Raw genomic sequence first — 20,728 nt, forward strand, 5'->3', positions numbered from 1 at the left:
GTCCCCTGCATTGGCAGGCAGATTCTTAACCACTGCGCCACCAGAGGAGTACCAATTATATACTTTCTTGTTAAATGGAGGCAAGGAAGTTGCATTAGTTACACATGAGCATCCATTTAACTTATTTGTGAAAAGAAAAAAAATGAGCCAATTAACTTAGAAATTATAGTAGGAGAGATCTACCATTTTATTTTTATTTTTTAATTGAAGTATGATTGATTTACAGTATGTGTTATTCAGTTGTATAGCAAAGAGATTCAGTTATACACACACACACACACACGCTTTTTCAGATTCTTTTCCACTACAGGTTATTACAAGATATTGAATATAGTTTCCTGTGCTATGCAGTATGTCCTTGTTTATTTTATATATAATAGAGATTATATATAATAGAGATTAATATAATCTATTAATCCCATAAGTTTGTTTTCTATGTCTGTGAATTTGTTTCTATTTTTGTAAATAAGTTCATTTGTATTATTTCTTTAGATTGCACATATAAGTGATATCATATAGTATTTGTTTTCCTCTGACTTCACTTAGTAAGATAATCTCTAGGTCCATCCATGTTGCTGCAAATGACAATATTCCATTCATTTTTATGGTTGAGTAATATTCCATTTATGTGTGTGTGTGTGTGTGTGTGTGTGTTTGTGTATTGCACACCTTCTTTATCCATTCAGCTGTTGATGGACATTTAGGGTTGCTTCTATGACTTGGCTATTGTAAATAGTGCTGCTTTGAACACTGGGGTGCATGTATCTTTTTGAATTAGAGTTTTCATCTTTTCCGAATATAAGTCCAGGAGTGGGATTGCTGGATCATATGATAACTCTATTTTTAGTTTTTTATGGAAGCTCCATATTGTTCTCCATAGTGGCTGTCCCAATTTACATTCCCACCATCAGTATAGGAGGGTTCCCTTTTCTCCACACCCTCTCCAGCATTTACTATTTGTAGACATTTTGATGATGGCCATTCTGATTGGTGTTTGGTGGTACTTCATTATAGTTTTGATTTGCATTTCTCTAATAATTAGTGATGTTGCACATATTTTCAAGTGCCTGTTGCCCATTTGTATGTCTTCTTGGAGAAATGTTTATTTAGGTCTTCCGCCCATTTTTTGATTAGGTTGTTTGCTTTTTTTTTTTTTTTTTGATATTGAGCTGTATGAGCTGTTTGTATATCTTGGAAATTAAGCCCTGTTAGTTGCATAATTTGCAAATATTTTCTCCCAGTTCGTAGGTTATCCTTTTTGTTTTTTGTTTCTTTTTGGGTCGCAGCACGCGGCACACAGGATCTTAGCTGCCCGACCAGGGATCGAACCTCCCGCACCCCCTGCAATGGAAGCACATAGTCCTAATCACTGGACTGCCAGGGAAGTCCCTATTTTTCAATTTTCAGTTTCTGTAACAGAACCCCAGAATATGGGTTTGTTTTGAAAATACATTTTGTTGATTTTCCCCCAATCTTTCTACGTGTGTATGTACAATTACCCATGATCATATTACTCATATAGATTTTTTCATTTTTCATTTAGCCTGGTTTCAGAAACATTTCCATGTTATTTATTATTACACTTCTTAATTGTCACTTTAAGTGACTGCATAATATTCCATCAAGTAGATATGTTATGATTTCCTTTACCACTCCCTTATTGTTAGGCATCTGGGATTTCCCCATATTTTGCAATTATAATGAATACGTGTCACCCTGGTGGTGGTAGCAGAACTTTACTACTAGTAGAAGTGGAATAGAAAACCTAAGTTTTCCAGTAGAATGGAAAAACTGAGTCAGAAAAGTAGATGATTATACTTTAGAATGGAAAATCTACACCAATTTGAACCGAAAATGGGTTTATGATTAGCCTTTGCTTAACTGGAAAATCCAATTAACCTGAAGTCTGTATTTTCTTACTTTCAAGGTCTTATAGTTAAAAACTTTCAAATTTGGTAATAGGTGCCATGAGCCTACTGATAGTAAAAAGGAGGCTTATCATGTAATATGCTATCTTGATTATTTATAGTAATAAAAGCAATAGCCATCTACTAGATGGTAAGTAAATGCAAAAATGTATGATAGCCTTTTGTTCTCACTAGGCTTTAGTATGCCAATCCCTCCCAAAGCCTTTCAAAAATAAAACTCAGAAGTTAAGTTTGTTTTGTATTTATATTTTACTTAATATATAAAGATAGTAAGATTTTCACCAATACCTTTCCAAAGAGGAGGTTTCATTTCTGGTAATACAGTGGGATAGGTTGTTTGGACTGACCTTCCTACTGAAAACAGCTAAAAATACTGGATAAAGTGGAAAAGATTTCTTAAAAGCATCAAAGAGCTGACAAGATAGTAACGGAGTCATATTAATATTTCACATATGCAAATTATTACAACCAACCAATGGAACACAAACAGTAACAAATAAGCCTAACTACACCACAAATAAATAGCATAACCACAACTGTAGGGGGCCAAGAAGAAAATAACTTACTTAAATAGCTTTGGAAAACAGTCTTTTGACTGTATACTGTAAGGTTCAGGGAAAAAAGAACTCTACAGAGCTACTGAACTGTAGTTAATAAACTTGTTTCTCACAGATGTATGGTTTAGCAATTCTAACATTACTGTATGTGTTTAATAGAATTGAACAAATAAGTAAATGTACCATGGATAATGAGAACTGGATTCTCTTGTGGAAACAAAAAGTAACAAATAAAGAAAGAGGGAAGGCTAACATGAACTCTGTGGTACTGGATTAGAACTGGAGACATCAGAATGAACTTACGGTTTTTAATACATATATAAATGGAGAGACTGAGAAAGGATTATAGATATCTGTTTATGAATGTGTTAGCATTTCCACACTTATTTCCTAATTCTGTCTTCTGAGAGGGCCTAAAAGTAATGACATTCTACTGCTCTCATTGGTTTCTATATACCAATCTCTAATAAATGAACTAAAGCTCCTTGGAGAAATGGCTTGTTCCAGCGTTGGGGAAGGAAAAATACAACATGAGCCTGGAACATCTTGTGATGCCAGAAAGAAAGGAAGTGCTCAAAAAATGATGGAGGTACACTGAATGGACATAGGAGTCAACTCGAAGGAGCTCCCAATGCCTAAGGCTGGGACCATATGATCAATAAAACAAATAATGACAGCAATGGATTATAATGTGTAGAATAAGATAAATATTCATGAGTCCACAATGATAAGTAAATAATTGGATAAATTAATTAATAAAGGAAGAGAGGCAGCTCTTTCTTACAGAAGAATTCCAATTAATAAATGTAGAAGGACCACTAGAGACAGAAAATCACCATTAGGCAAGCATCACAATAATAACTGTTCCAGGCAAGAGCTAGAGGATGGGGACTTCCCTGGTGGTTCAGTGGCTAAGACTCCATGCTCCCAATGCTGGGGGCCCAGGTTCAATCCCTAGTCAGGAAACTAGATCTCACATGCCGCAACTAAGAGTTCGCATGCTGCAACAGAGACCCGGCTCAGCCAAATAAATAAATGAGTAAATACACAAAAAAAGAGCTAGAGGATGAATGCTAATAACTGGTGGGCAAAAGTCTGACAAGAAACAGGATATTTATATCTCCCTGTAAGACTTATTAATTACAAAGAGGAAAAGAGTAACTTCTCAGTGGAGAAGCCTGGCAGATACTACCTTAGCCGAGTGGTAGAAGTTAATATCACCAGTAAAAAAATATATATATCAACACCTCATGTCCTCAATATGAAACACTGAAAAGGGCACAACTGCATTTCTGTGCTATTGCTGCAAAATTGCATAACCTAATTTAATCATGACAAAACACTAGACAAACCCAAATTGAGGGACCTTCTATAAAACAATTCATCATTACTCTTCAAAAGTACCAACTTCAGGAAAAACAAACCAACACTGAAGAACTGTCAGAGATTGCAGGAGACAAAATAAACATGACAGCTAAATACAATATGGGAGGTTGAGCTGAAACCTGGGCCAAAAAAAGGATGCTGGTGGGAAAATTGGCAAAATTCCAGTAGGTATGTAGATTAGTTAATATTGCCTCAATGTTAATTTACTGGTTTTGATAACTGTACTATGGTTATGTAAGATGTTAGTATTAGGGGAAAATAGAAGAAGGGTATATGAGAATCTCTATTTTTTTCCGTAACTTCCTTATAAGGCTAACATTATTAAAAAAAAAAAAAATACCACATTGGTAGTGCCACTAGACACTTGGCAGGAGAAAACAAGTCATCTCTGAAGGATGGTAACTTCATCCAAAGATCAAATAATTTCCATAAATAATTTTCTAATAAAAATAAGCAGATTGGGCTTCCCTGGTGGTGCAGTGGTTGAGAGTCCGCCTGCCGATGCAGGGGACACGGGTTCGTGCCCCGGTCTGGGAAGATCCCACGTGCCACGGAGTGGCTAGGCCTGTGAGCCATGGCCGCTGAGCCTGCGCGTCCAGAGCCTGTGGTCCGCAACGGGACAGGCCACAACAGTGAGAGGCCCGCGTACCGCAAAAAAAAAAAAAAAAGCAGATTATAGTAAAACAAAACCAAAAATACCCATAGAAACAAATACTCATGAGCAAGAATCACCACAAACAACAACAGAAACATTCATAATGACTTCAGATACTAGAATTATCAGATATAGATTGTAAGACAACTGTGATTATGTTTAGATAAATAAAAGACATGATTAAAAATATCTCTGTGGAACAGGAAAATATAAAATACAACTGACCAGACTGAAAATGACACAAGATGTCTAGCAATAAAAAACAATCCTTTGAGTTCACATAGCACCATGGACACACACCTCTAGCAGAGCACATATTACATTTTATTACAGTTATCCATTTGCATTCCTTCTCCCTCACCACATTTTATGCTTTTTAAGGTGAGGGGTGACTGAGTCTAATTCATTTTTGTATTCCCAGTGGATAGCACAATGCCTGGCATATGATAAGTATGCAAAAAATGTCTGAACTGAACTGAACTAAATATCTTTCATGGCTGACAGAAACTGCCCTTGAGCAATTAAAAGAATCAAGTCTAAATGTATAGTAGTATAGCTACTATAGGATGAAAAAAACAAAAGTAAAAATCTCCAAAGAACTAGAGTAGACACACAGACCCCCAAATTTAAGTCAAAATGTTAACAAAAGTTTATTAAGCTTTTACTGTGTGGCCAGATTTATGCTATGAACTAGGGATACGATAGTGAGGAAGACAGATCTGGTCTCTACTTTAGGTTCTAAAAATGTCAGAGCTGGAACTTACTAGAAAAAACAAACCAGTTATTTGAACTCCCTCATTGCACAGATAAGGAAACTGAGGCCCAGAAGGGATGCATAAGGGTCACATAACAAGTAACTGAAAGGTAAACAAATGAGATACCAATTTAGGGAGAATGACTGAAAAGAATGGAAAACCAAATCACAAAAAACAGGGACTTAAAATTTTAATAGCAATGCAGTTGATAGAGAAAGGTTAGAGAATGAGAAAACAAAACCAAACCTGAGACATAGTAAGTAGAGTACTGATGTTTGCAAATATTCAAAGAAAAACATTTTCTTTTCCTGGTCTCTCATCTTGGGTTTCAACTAGATTAACTATTTTAATCTCTCTCCTGCTAGACTTTGAGCCCTAGTATCCACATTTAGTACATCACTGGTGCTTAAAACATATTTGGAGAATGAATGGTTTATGTTTTATCAGAAAGTCTGTTTTCCTATCAAGTTCTATTTTTCACTTTAGAATACAGAGTATCCTCTCTAGACTTTGCAAAGTACTACTTTACTACCAAGCCAAAGTAAACACAGAAACAAACACCTAACAATTCTTTCAAGTGAAAAATTTAAGATTTTAACAAAATGAAGATAAGTTTCATATTGATCAAGCTTTTCATTTTATTTTAGCTTAATGGGGTTATGTTTTTCTGAACAACCCGAAGTTCCATGCCTGTTACAGGTAGACATTTGCCCGTCTAATCCATGTTGGGTTACTGGGTTCTTGTAAGTTTATGCTGTTACATGATAATGGTGTGGCTATGGACATCTGCTGTACTACTTTACTAATTAATACTATCTTAGTTCAGATATGTGATGCAGACAGATGAAACTCACTTTGTACCCAAGATTTATGTAGAAGGATGTTCACTGCATAATTGTTTGCAATAGTAAAAGACTGGAGGCAACCCAAGTGTTCACTGTTAGCAGATTGGATGTATCAGTGCAATGGAATGCTATATACATCTACCTGCACTAATATGACAGGTGAGAACTCTACCACTGAATCACCCACGCACTGATTACTTGCATTAATATGGAAAGATTTCAACAATGTAATATAAAGTGAAAAAAACCCCAGCATATTTGATCCTATTTACCTAAGATTATGTGTATATGTTTATTTAAGTGCACACATGCATAGAAGGCCTGGAAGGCTGTTCATCAAAATGCTATCAGTGATTATCTCTAGAGGATGAGATTCCTAGTGATGTTCATTTCGGAAAAAAATTTGTCATAAATTTTGAATATTCTATTGTAGTGTGTATTATCTTAATAATTAGAGAAAATAAAGTTATTTTATTTAAAAATAGGTAGGGCTTCCCTGGTGGCTCAGTGGTTGGGAGTCCGCCTGCCGATGCAGGGGACGCGGGTTCGTGCCCCGGTCCGGGAGGATCCCGCGTGCCACGGGGCGGCTGGGCCCGTGAGCCATGGCCGCTGGGCCTGAGCGTCTGGAGCCTGTGCTCTGCAACGGGAGAGGCCACAACATTGAGAGGCCCGCGTACCGCAAAAAAAAAAAAAAAAAAAAATTAACATCAAATAAAGATCAGAAATTTTAGTAATAATGAGGCTTGGGAGAGTGATACAACAATCACAACAAACCTCAGCATAAGCTTAGAAAGATTGAGGAGGAAGAGAAGTTATTATTATTACTTTTAAACTTTTAAAGTTCTAAAACTTATAGCTTCATGTCCCTATGAGGTATATAAAAAATACAAGACACAATCTCCATCCTCAAGTAGCTGATGGGGAATGAGATGAACACTCGTGAAGAAGCCAATATAAGGTACAGAATAAATATTTGTACATACTGACAGGTAGTAAGAGAAATGCACAAATAGCTCAAGACAAAATATCGTAGATGTCTTAAGAGAAGGAACAACAAAGAATACAGCTGTGTGATCTTGAGAAAACTATACAATCACTATACCTCAGTTTCCTCATCGAAAAATGGTGATTAAAAGATCTACCTTAACAGTTATGCCAGCGTTAAAATGAAATAATGTTAGGGAACCGTGGACCGGAACCATCTGCCCCGGCCAGGCATGAAAATAACTGCTTGCATAAGTTGTCTCACAAGAGAAGGTCCCAATAGGGAACAAGGAACTGACAAACTGCCGCCAACCAGAAGAATGAGGAGGGGCCGAAAAGAGGGAGGAGATGCCAGCCCATAATATATCCTGCCAACCTCCCAGAAACACTCACGCTGGAATCCATATTGACTGAGAGATGTGCATGCCACCAGGAAAAGCCCTGAGTCAGACCAAACATGGGCATGAGCAAAACGACCGGGCACAGACAACCCGGAAATTAACCCCCATCTCCACAAAACCCGAGACTTCGAGCCACGACGATGCAGAGCAGTTCTCCTGGGTTCCTCACCCTGCTGCTGCTCTCCGCTTGAGCGCCGCTTTTCAATAAAGTCTTTTGCTTCATCAGCACGTATGGCTCCTCGGACAATTCATTTCTGAGTGTTAGACAAGAGCCCCTCTTGGGCCCTTGAAGGGGTCCCTCTCTGGTAACAATAATGTAGATAAAATGTTTAGCACTGACTAAATATGTAATATGTTATAGCTATTACTATTATTTATGATAAAGTGAAAACTCCAAATAGAATACTGACATTTGCTCAAAGGAAAACATGCAATTTGAAAGTTGAAACCTCCGAGACTATCTGGCTCTAACCACTAATTTGGTGGCTGATGAAACTGAGGCATGGGTCAACAAAGTGAGGCCTTTGATATGATTTGAGTGAGCGAAAGTAAGGTCCTGCCTAAGATCACACAGCTAGTTGGCGCTTGACTACTATTTTCAGTTTCTTTCCATTTCAATACCATTATTTTTCTTTTAGACAAAAACAGTCACATATTGGATGATTTTCAGGGATGCCAAAAACTCATCCCCTAGAATAAGGAAAGCCCGATGCCACTAACAATGTTTATTACTCATGGGAGGGAATGCCTGCTTATATGAGATATGTGGAAAGCTGCTCTATGACATTTAGAAAGTGTACGCCCACCAGATAGGGGCCATGTCTAATTTTGTTTTATTTGAAAGAACTTTAAAATTAGAGCACAATAACGGTTTTATTATCATCCTTTTCATCATTATCACAAACGTAATCCCTCAGCATCAAAGACCTTAATTGAAAAAGAAAAAAAGGAGAAATGTTAATCCACTTTTGTTTCTGGACGAGAGCCATTATTCAATGTCAGATCCCTACTGCTAGTTAAAAAATATATATTTCAGAAGAAGTCAGAACAGATTTTTAAATTTTTATTTTTAAATGTTCTATGAGGACTCATATAATAAAACAGGCCCTAGATATTGCCAATATACTGTATTCATAATCAAAACTTTTGATTCATGTAGTATTTTTTTCTTTTTTAAACCAAAATGACACAATACTGTGTTCACTCGATGGTCTGGCACTTTGCACTAACTCCAACATGGATAAAACACTTGCTTTCTATGCTTTTAATTGAGGATACAGAGATGAATAAAACTCAACTCTTGTGGGAAAACTGTCTTCCAAATTCAGGCTCTGAAAAGAACACGGTCTTTCTTCTCTACCAGTTACTGCATTGTGTAACCTCAGGCAAAACTGCAGCACTCTTTGTGCCTTAGTTTCCTCACTTGTAAAATGAGGATAAAGTGGTAGCTGCCTCAAAAGGTCATTGTGAGGATGAGATAAATTAATCTATGTAAAGTGCTGAGTAGAGTGCCTGGTGCACAGTAAGTACTGCATGTGCGAGCTGTTCTGTTGCTACTATTGTCTGCATCACTATTATAGCTCTAATACCCTCAAAGATCAACTGAATTGAAGACCTGATGTTCAAGTCATTGGCCCAGAAAGTCTAAAAGATTAAATACAAAAGAGGACAGATCTTAAAAAGCCTAACAAAATTTGGCATAGAGATTGATTGGAGAGAATGACAGCCCTCACTGAGGCCGTGTTGCGGAGAATCTAGGCAGTCTCTTTTATCCATGGATGTGGTGTGGTGACCATAGAGAAACCTTGAAAGGTCTCAGGGGTAAAAAAAGGGGAGTGGATATGGAAAGGTAGCCAAGCTAAAAGAATTACTATCCAGCTAAACTGAGGAACTGCATTGTCTGCAAGAACATGTCTATCTTGGAACAGGCCTCCCTGTTCCCTCAGGGTTGAAAATACCATAAGCACTGCAAACTTCTCAGAATTCGAAATGTTTATGCTTTCAAAAGATTACAGGGAGATACTTGGAAAAGAAACTGAGAACCTTTTCATAATAAACAGGAAGGCTGAGGGGGAAGATAGATACTTTGAATGACATTCTACTTAAATTTTAATTTAGGTCAGTGATGGGAATGGGCTGGGGTAAGTAGACACTTAGGAGTCCTTCACAAGAAAACAAATGGTGTTGTCCTAGGGACACACTCAGGATTCCCTTAGAAAATAACTGTCACAGCTAATCCTAATAAAGAAAGAAAATTCTAGTATTATTAATGTTTTTTATTTCTTTTGGTCATATGGCTCACCAGGGGACTCATCTAGACCTTAAAGGTTGGAATGTTCAAATATTCCTGTTTGGAGGTGGGAAAGGGTTTAGGAAAATTTGCTTTCCAAACTGGTGGTCACTTTCTTCTTCCCACCACCATAAAAACAAAACTATTAATCAAATTATGCTTTTTTCTTTTTTCCCTGTACAAGCCTCTGTGATTTTGCTTATGGTGTGCTCCCTTCTTGGAATACCTTTCCCTGAAAATTTTCACCTGATAAATTCTTAACCTTAATGGCCCAGTTCAGAGGTGACACCTGTATCGCTTTTATAATCTCCTAGGGTAAAATGACTACATTATTTGCAGTCCTGTAATAATACTCTATTTTGAGTATTACATACTCTATTCTGTTTATTTGTTTACTACACAGTCTGTTCTGTTTATTTGTTTACATGTGTGTTTTCTCTCTTACACTGTGAATGACTTAAGAACAGGAAACTGGAACTCATATTAATCTTTGTTTGCTTAAAAACGTATACAGCACATAGTAGGTGCTCAAATGTTTACTGTATGAGATAAAATCTGAACACCTTAAGTGAGTACTTTTTGAGATAGTCAAGCTAAAACTGGAGAAAACAGAAGTGGGATTAAGCTAAACCACAGGAGTGTCCCTTTAGCAAATTTCCAGCAGGATCATCAGGTAATTAATGAGATAATTCCCTTTGATTTAAATAGCCCATCCCCAGGAAAGGGCACTGTTTCCTCCTATAGGTCATCACCAGGACTCAGGCGGATTTACTTACTGCTTTGATGTAAATTACCTATGACTGATCTGCTGATTTGCTGATTGGTGCTTCTACATATACCTTCACTCTGCTTTTGCATGTGGAATCTTTTAATACTCAGAACCCACAACTTCTTCCCCTGTGCCTTCTATAAACCTCACAGAAGTCTTTCTTTTATAAGGTCATTACTGATTGATAGGAAATAGATTTGAATGAAATCCTTTTTGGAGCTTGTCATTAAGTAGGCACCCCCGGAAGTATATATATGGAAGTAGGCTTTAAATTCAGATTTATTTGGGACTTCCCTGGTGGCCCAGTGGTTAAGAATCCGCCTTTCAATGCAGGGGATGTGGGTTCAATCCCTGGTCAGGGAACTAAAGATCCCACATGCCACCGCGGGGCAACTAAGCCCACACTCTAGAGCCCATGCATCACAACCAGAGAGACCTCATGCCACAACTACTGAGCCCACACGCTCTGGAACCCACATGCCACAACTAGAGAGAAGCCTGCGTGCTGCAACGAAAGATCCCGCATGCCGCAACTAAGACCCGATGCAGCTAAATAAATAAATATTTAAATTCACATGTATTTTATCCTGAAGAGAAACCCATGTTCTTTTAGTTTGGGTTGAATGCAACAAACTAAATCTGAGGAAAAGAAAGATAATGAATATTTATTAAGCACTTTCCATTTCCAAGCACTGCTCTAGGTAACACATTATTTCATTTTATCTTAACAATGCTATAGGATATGTCCTGTTAACCTGTTTTAAGGATGAAGAAAGTGCAGCTAAATGAGATTAAGTCACATAGTTGAGGTCACTTAATCAGTAAATGATAGAGCTAGTATTCAAATGCTGGTCTGATCTGAAAGCCAATGAAAATGCCACTCTACAACCACACCCACAGGAAAAGGCTCCTCACACCTACCTCTGGTTAGGTTTACCAGCAACAACCAGACCTCCAGTGGGCACTTCTTCCTGAATGCTTTCAGACAGCTTTTGTAATTTATCTCCAGCCCTGACCTCTTCCCTAACTTCAGGCTCCTCTATCTAACTGCCTACTCAACACATCCAGTTGGATAGCTGATGTGCATCTCAAACTCAATGTATATGAAAACCGAACTCCTCATTCTAGGGCCCTCCACCCCAACACGCTTTACCTGCATCTTCCCTTTCTCAGGAGATGGCAACTCCATTCTTAGAAGTTTTAGGCCCACACAAAGGAATTATCACAGATTCCTTTTTTTCCCCCTTCTACCCACCACATCCAATCCATCTACAAATCCTGTGGGCTGTACCTTTGAAATTTACCTCAGAGGGTTGTTATGAGCATGAATGAGTTGATGTTTATAAAGCTGTTAAAACAGTGCTTGGCATAAGCATTATGAGTATTTATGAAGCAAAAGAAATATCCATCATCCTACCGCTACTCTCTGTCCCCACTTTTAAACCCTAGGTCTGGCCAGTATCATCGTTCACCTAGACTACTGACTGCAGTAAGTCATCACCTAAGTGGTCTCCCCCTGCTTCCAGCCTTGCGTGTCCTCCTAGAGTCTACTCTCCAAACAGCAGAGCAATTCTTTAAAAACCCAAGTCATATCATGTCACTGCTCAAAACAATGTAGAGATTTTCCATCTTACTCAGAATAAAATATAACAAAGTCCTTAGCATGGCTTATAAGACTCTAAAAGATTCCTGCCCTCACCCGCCCTCATCTCTGATCTGCTCTTTTATCCACTGTGTTCTCTCTGTTCCACTCATCCTGGCCTCCCTGCTGTCCTCAGCCCTGTCGAGCATACTCTTCATCACCATCCGTGCATTTGCTATCCCGCTGCCTGGAACGCTCTTCCCTTAGATATTCACAAGGCCTGTTCCCTCACTCACTCGTGTCTCTTCCCAAATGTCATCTCATCAGAGAGGCCTTCTTTGTTCACCTGACCCCTACATGTGTCAATCTCTAGTACCCCCCTGTTTAATTTTAATCTAGAGCACTTATCACACATGATACTTAGCTTGTTAATTGAGTTATTGCTTCTCTTTCTGCCCCTGACGTCAGTTCCAAAAGGGCAAGGGCAGGGCCTTTATTTCGTTTGTCACCGTAACCCCAATACTCAGAACTGTGCCAGGCACATAGTAGACAAATTTGTTGAATACAGGGAAAACGTGTATATATTCATTCATTTTCAACTTACAGTTGTCTATAACATACTCCTAAAATGTCACAGAGAACAAAACAAATTCTATAAAATACCCCATATTACAGGATGAGTTCAGTTTTCAGTAGGAAAATTTTATTTTTAAACATTAAGAATTTTATTTTTAAATCTTTCATTTGAGTAAAACTGACAGAAGATGAGTCAAGCCAGTTTTACCTTTGTACCTAATTACTTACCAGCAGTCACAAAACTCTATCAATAGTTACAAAAATATCTATAACTGGGATATAAAAGCCTTTTCTCCCCCTCAGATCTACCTTATTGGTTATGTCCATTTTGCAAAAACTATTCGAACAGAATTCAAGCATAATGATATTCCCTTATGGAAAAAATCCATGGCAAGATTTTTTTCTTAAAAATGTCTCCCACAGGGGCTGCCCTGGTGGCACAGTGGTTGAGAGTCCGCCTGCCGATGCAGGGGACACGGGTTCATGCCCCGGTCCGGGAAGATCCCACATACTGCGGAGCGGCTGGGCCCGTGAGCCATGGCCACTGAGCCTGTGCGTCCAGAGCCTGTGCTCTGCAGCGGGAGAGGCCACAACAGTGAGAGGCCCGCGTACCGCAAAAAAAAAAAAAAAAATTTCCCACTAAATGTTCAAACATGGAAATGTGGAAGAACAGGGTTTAGATTTTGGAGACAGCAGCTAAGTGGCTGGGTGATCTCCTATGGGACATCCTACAAGTAAATTTGGGCATTTGTTGATGAAAATACTTCTCACAACTTGCCTTACTAAGATTATATATCATCTGATGGTTGCCATGGAAATAGCAATAATGCTAACAAGGTTTGGCTCCATAGGGTTTTACCACTGGGTGCAGAATTACTTTCTGTGACATCACTGGGGAAGCAATACAGATACTCTGTGGGGATTAAAGCTGGTGAGACTTAAGTAGGGGAGCCCAAACTCTTCCTCCAAATCAGAGCCAATCCATTCCTCACCCTGATAATACCTATACTTCATCATCTAAGTTCTGATCCTCTTTAAACCCTACATCCTCCACAGAGCCTAATAAACCCTAGCTCTCAGTTCTTGCTTCTGTCTCTCAATTCATATTTTTAAAATGGCCATCATATCATAATTTAATTATCTAATGATAGCATCTTACATGGTTCCCCAGATGCAAACTGAATGAACAATCCCTGAGTGCCTATCCTGCACCAGGTACCAGTGCTAAGTGCTGTCACGTGAATTATTTCCTGAAGTCCTCATAATGATACCTGTTAGGCAGGTATTAGTAACACACTATTTAGATGAGGAAACTGAACTTTGGAGAGGTTAAGTTACTTTCCCAGTATAACAAGTTATTTCCTCAAAACAATCACTAGCGTTTGACTATAGGCTCCTCAAGGAAAGGGTGGCTCACCTCTTGCCACTTCTCCAGGATTCAGAAAGGGCTTGGCTCACAACAGGCAATCAGTTGACAAAAAATGACTTAAAGAAAACCAACAGTGAAAAAAATAAGAACTATGCTTGGTATAAGCAAGTGGGGAGGCAAAGACTCCTAGGACTTTTGTTTGTTTGTTTTTGTTTTAAGAAATCAAACATACTGAAAGACTTCTAATGATGTCCATTTACTATTTTGAAAAAAATATTAATTAAAAGATATTATATAAAGCTCTAACTATGAACATACTGTTTGGTCATGATCAGTTGTGAGATATGTTGCAAGTCATTTGTTATTACTAACAGAGTAATGAAGTAAATATTTCATTTCTTCAGAAAATTTCAATAGTCACAAATTCAAAATGTTCACTCACTATATTTTCTTGACTAGAAGAGAAAAGGTATTGTATTATAGTTAGAGCTAGCTCTCTGGGCAAATTAAACATGTGTCTTGATGGAAAAAAGGTTAAGAACCAAAAAGTATTGGGACAGGGATCACCTGTCACGGCACTCCATTCCTAACTGGGTGAACATAAGCAATTCATGTAAGCAATCTGGCCTCGGTTTCCTCAGACCTTCAAACACGTGGGACAAACTAACTCTACCCACAGCCAAACCACCTTTCAGGGGCAATTAGACGTTACTTTGTGTTCTGAGTTGGCATCTGTTCTATCTTCTTGTTTCTCCAAAATGGTGAGGGAGCAAGAGGAGCTTACTGCTTCTGCAAACTGCCTAGTGTGTTGACTTCGTGAAGACGAAACCCATAAGCCTTGAAGTTGACTCAGTTGTCTCCTGAGAAAAATGGAAGGTCAAAGGATGAGTCTCTTTTTAAAAATTCAGATTAAGAAAAACAGAGGGGCTTCCCTGGTGGCGCAATGGTTAAGAATCCGCCTGCCAATGCAGGGGACACGGGTTCGAGCCCTGGTCCGGGAAGATCCCACATGCCGCAGAGCAACTAAGCCCGTGTGCCACAACTACTGAGTCTGCACTCTAGAGCCCGTGAGCCACAACTACTGAAGCCCGCGCACTCTAGAGCCTGTGGTCCGCAACAAGAGAAGCCACTGCAATGAGAAGCCCGCGCACCACAACGAAGAGAAGCTCCAGCTTGCCACAACTAGAGAAAGCCTGTGCACAGCAACGAAGACCCAACGCAGCCAAAAATAATCAAAATAAATAAATTAAAAAATAAATAAACACACCTAAACTTAAAAAAAAAAAGTAAGTTGTTCCAAGTGAATGTCCACTTCTCAGGAAGAGTTAAGAGATTAAAAGCATATCTCACTTTCTCAGCAATTAAGTACATAATGAAAACCCATTTCCGACTTCTCCAATGTGTTGGAAAATTGATTAGTTAATGTCTGCGAAGGCTTTCAAGTATAAAGCGCTATCTCACTGCTAAGCACTATTCTATTTAAACTTGTTTCTGCTTCCTTTCTGTCACCTCCCGTCTTATCTGGGATGCGATGGTGGAGATTAATTAACTGCAGTCTTATAAACCTGAAACTTCTCGGGAGCAAGGAAGCTTAAAAAGATAGAAATGAAAATTTCCGCACTTTCAGACAGAGGCTCATTTAAATGTCAGAATAATTATTCCAAACCAAAAAGAATCCAAACAACCTGCCACCTCAGAGCTCCTAGGTAGAGGAGAAGGTGCTGTAAAAATCAAAATGATCATTCATTAATAGACCTAACATATTAAGAGGAAGAGCAAAAAGCAACAATTCCAAATAACATGGTAATCCAATACTATTCCAACACACAGTTATTGAACATCCACCACAGGCAAGGAAAGATGCTAGGCACTGACTAGGACGCAGCCCTGCTTTCAAGGAAGGACATGAAACAGGTAAATGAACACACGCATTTTACATCTGCTAAAGTGAAAGCAACAACATAGAAGCAAGCATATTAAAACATTCAATTGATAGAACTTAAGTTCTGGAAAGTGAATCCTCAAAGCATACTGAATCAATGTCTTTATTTATACATTTGATCATGGATAATTGCTATTTCTATACAATGAGAATCAAAAGCTCTAAGCTTTCCCGCCAATCAGCCATAATTACTACATAAACCCAAATGAATGGGTATTAGGAAGCATGAAAGAAGTACATTTCCAGATGGACCTAGAGTTTATCATACTAAGTGAAAAAAGTCAGACAGAGAAAGACAAATATTATATGACATCACTTATACGTTGAATCTAAAGAACAGTTCAAATGAAATTATTTATAAAACAAAAACAGGGACCTCCCTGGTGGTCCAGTGGTAAAGAATCCGCCTCCCAATGCAGGGGACATGGGTTTGATCCCGGGTTGGGGAACTAAGATCCCACATGCCGCAGGGCAACTAAGCCTGAACGCCTCAACTATAGAGCCCGTGTGCCGCAAACTACAGAGCCCACTCATTCTGGAGCCTGTGTACCACAACTAGAAAGAGAAAACCTGCATGCCACAACTAGAGAGAAGCCCGCACACCATAAAGAGCCTGTGCGCTGCAATGAAAGATCCTGTATGCCTCAACGAAGGTCTCACCTGCCACAACTAAGACCCAATGCAGCCAAAAAACAAAAACAAAAAAAACCAAAAACAGACTCACAGACATAGAAAACAAATTTATGGTTACCAAAGGGGAAGTGGAGGAGGGGGGAGGGAGGGATACATTAGAAAGAAAAAAAAAGGAAAAGAAATACATTTCCAGATGAATCTGAGGAAGAAAACGAGTCTGATGATCCAATACAAGGAAATTGCTTACTGATTCTATAGTTTGCTGCCACACTAAACAAAGTGTAGCTAGTTTACACTGTAGAAGAATTAAACTAGAATAAAGGCTATCCTTCTGATTATGGAGTAAATCCACAGAAGTCCTGAAATTATCTTCCATGGTTACACTTTCTGACCCATTTATTTTACTGCTAGGAATCTATCTTGAAGAATAATCAGAGAAGGGACTTCACTGGTGTTGCAGCAGTTAAGAATCCACCTACCAATGCAGGGGACATGGGTTCAAGCCCTAGTCTGGGAAGATCCCACATGCTGCGGAGCAACTAAGCCCGTGTGCCACAACTACTGAGCTTGCACTCTAGAGCCTGCGCCACAACTACTGAGCCTATATGCTGCAACTACTGAAGCCTGCGTGCCTAGAGCCCATGCTCCGCAACAAGAGAAGCCACCGCAATGAGAAGGCCGCACACCGCAACGAAGAGTAGCCCCTGCCAGCCACAAAGGAAAGGATTGATTACCATAAAAGTCTGGAGAGTGGTTCCTCTGGAAGGAGGGGGTGTGCCTGTGGAGGTGCTTGTAAGACCTAGAGCATAGGGGCTCAGTTAAGCCAGGCTGACTCCTGCCCACCAGCAATGGTGAGATAACAAATAAAAAGTTTGCTGATCCCTGCATCCCTTCAAAGAAATTGGCATATGAAGCCAAATTCCAGTTTGGGAGTCTCCTGGATGATCTTATATGCCAATCAGAGTCATAAAATCACATGCTATGGTCTCTCCAGGGACCAATGGCCCAGAAACTTCTGTTCAAGCCCAGCACTCCCACTCCAGGGAAGGAGACCCACCACCAGGCTGCAGCTCTCAAACCCCTCTGTGTTTAGTTAACTTTAGTATCATAATTTTAGTTAAAAATAAGTCCAGTCATGCCTTGATTGTACTTCGCATGTTCCCAAACCTGTACTCATTAAAACACAATTCTTGGTTTGTCAGGTAATCTTATCCATTTGAAATCTTCTTAATCTCATTTTTACAGATAAAATATAATTTATGTTAGTCTAAAACTAATACTGTTTCATTTTCCAATATATGAATACTAAATTATATGAACCAAAACCATATGACCATAGGAATCATAGGAAAGTTACGTGCGAAAATTTAGTTGGTGATATGCTATTTTTATCAAAACGTTCAATGACCACAAAGGATGAGAAATTATGTTCCAGTATTTGGTGGTGCTGAAAGCAGAATCCTTCAAAATCAATGCCTGAAAACACCACAGATTACATGTCTTGTCAAAAGCGAGAAAACACAACTGAATAATGGAGGATCTCACATTATCATCATAAATGTACATCTTCTAGCCAAAAATGTTTGATTTGAATCCAGTAAGCTTTAATATATAACCTCCAGTTAATAGGAAATGCCAGGGAATAGAAGAATGAGCTAAATGTCACTATGAGGAAGCAGCCAGACAAATACAGAAGCTGGAACTTTCTACAGGTCAACTGGCCCAGCTTCTTCAACATGTCAATGAAAAAGAGGAATTGTACTACAATAAATAATACTTCAGGGACCAGATATAATGCAACAAACATAATGCATAGTCCTGGATTGGATTCTGGTTTGCAAACCAAGAGTAAAGTACATCTTTGAAGGTCAATTGGGAAAATGTGAATATGAGCTTGAAATTAGGATAATGAAAAATTACTGCAGTGAAAATAGAGACTCCACTTTTAAAGGGTGCACACAAAATCCCACCTGCTCCAGGACCCAGGGCAGAAGCAGTAATTTGAAAGGAGCCTGGGTCAGACACACTTGCTGATCTTGTAGAGTCTCCCCAAGAAGCAGGAGGCAACTGGAGCTCACCCTAGGGACAAAGACACTGGTGGCAGCCATTTTTGGGAGCTTGCTCTACCATGTGGACACTGGTGTCAGCAAGTACCATTCTGTCCATCAACAGATGAATGTATAAAGAAGATGTGACACACACACACACACACACACACACACAAACAGGAATATTAGTCATAAAAAAGAATGTAATTTCACCATTTGCAACAACACAGATGAACCTGGAGGGTATTATTTGCAAAGTGACTGACAAGGGATTAATCTCCAAAACATACAAACAGCTCATGCAACTCTATGTCAAAAAAACAAACAACCCGAGCGCGGTGGAATGGTCAGCTGAGTCTCCCGGTTGCGTCTGGGAAGAGCCGGCGTGAGGCCGCGGTGTGCGGGCTCCAGGGACGGCGGAGGCGACCGCCGCTGGCTGGGGCTCGGGGCCTAAGACCCGAGCGTCGACACCACCTGCGCGCTCCGCTGAGTGCCTAGGGCTGCCGCCAAACACAGACCATGTTCATGGTGCGCCTGACTTCCCAGCTGCTCAGGGCTATTCCCCGGGCAGGTTGTAGTGGGCCTTGGTCTGTCTGCGAGGTGTTGGGCAGGCATGCCTGCAGGCCTCGCTACAGCATGCAACCAATAGACCCAAGTGGGGTTGCCTCCCTCCCTGACAGGCGGGTCCACATGGAGCTTGAGGAGATGCTGGTCCCCAGGAAGATGTCTATCAGCCCCCTGGCGAGCTGGCTGACCGTTCGCTACCTCCTGCCCAGACTGGATGCTGGGGCCCCAGGGACTGCGTCTCCAGCCCAAGTCTATGAGTGTCCGCCCAGCCAGGTGGGGGAAGGGGTCGAGCAGGGGGGTAAGGAGGTCTGGGACGCACCCCAGATACAGTCCAAAAACGTGCTCAGGATCTGCCGGCAGAAGATGAATCATCACAAGTACCGCAAGCTGGTCAAGAGGACCTGGTTCCTGCGGCAGAAAGTCAGGGAGGGACGCCTGAAACGGAAGCAGGTGAGGTTCGAGAGAGACCTGAGGTACATCTGGCGGAAGGCGGGCCTGAAGGAAGCCCCCGCAGGCTGGCAGACCCCCAAGCTCTACCTGAAGGGCAAATGAGTCTCGTGTGTCCCTCCCCCAGCCCTGTTACTGCTGATGACCCACTGTAATAAATATTTGGAGAACTTAGCCATCAAAAAAACAAACAAAAAAACAAACAAAACAACCCAATCAAAAAATGGGCAGAAGATCTAAATAGACATTTCTCCAAAGAAGACACACAGATGGCCAAAAGGCACATGAAAAGATGCTCAACATCACTAATTATCCGAGAAATGCAAATCAAAACTACAATGAGGTATCCCCTTACACTGGTCAGAATGGCCATCATCAAAAACTCTACAAACAATAAATGCTGGAGAGGGTGTGGAAAAAAGGGAACCCTCCTACACTGCTGGTGGGAATGTAAAATGGTACAACCACTATGGAGAACAGTATGGAAGTTCCTTAAAAAACTAAAAATAGAACTACCATATGATCCAGCAATCCCACTCCTGGGCATATATCTGGACAAAATCATAATTTGAAAAGATACATTCACCCCAATGTTTACTACAGCACTATTTACAATATCCAAGACATGAATGCAACCTAAATATCCATCAACAGAGGAATGGATAAAAAAGATGTGGTACATATATACAATAGAATATTACTCAGCCATAAAAAAGAACAAAATAATGCCATTTGCAGCAACATGGATGGACCCAGAGATTATCATACTAAGTGAAGTAAGTCAGACATAGAAAGTCAAATATCATATGATATCACTCATATGTGGAATCTAATTTTTAAAAAATGATATAAATGAACTTATTTACAGAACAGAAACAGACTCACAGATTTCAAAAACAAACTCATGGTTACCAAAGGGGAAACGTGGGAGGGAGGGATAAATTAGGAGCTTGGGATTAACATACACACACTACTATATATAAAATAGATAACC

General features: G+C 39.7%; 2 protein-coding genes across 3 annotated transcripts in view; one reads left to right on the forward strand and one right to left on the reverse strand.

Annotated features, from left to right (window-relative positions):
• BICDL1 (BICD family like cargo adaptor 1) overlaps nucleotides 1-20,728 on the reverse strand; it is a 95,909-nt gene that overhangs the window by 31,353 nt on the left and 43,828 nt on the right. The window lies entirely within an intron of this gene.
• LOC307197163 (small ribosomal subunit protein mS38-like) lies at nucleotides 19,084-19,839 on the forward strand (the record flags this gene model as incomplete). The annotated part of the gene is made up of 1 exon (XM_079942878.1): nucleotides 19,084-19,839. Exon 1 carries the CDS (start codon nucleotides 19,240-19,242, stop codon nucleotides 19,837-19,839), a length of 600 nt encoding a protein of 199 aa, XP_079799004.1. The 5' UTR covers nucleotides 19,084-19,239.

The sequence above is a fragment of the Stenella coeruleoalba genome (assembly GCF_951394435.1).
Source record: "Stenella coeruleoalba genome assembly, chromosome: 14".
NCBI classification, from domain to species: domain Eukaryota; kingdom Metazoa; phylum Chordata; class Mammalia; order Artiodactyla; family Delphinidae; genus Stenella; species Stenella coeruleoalba.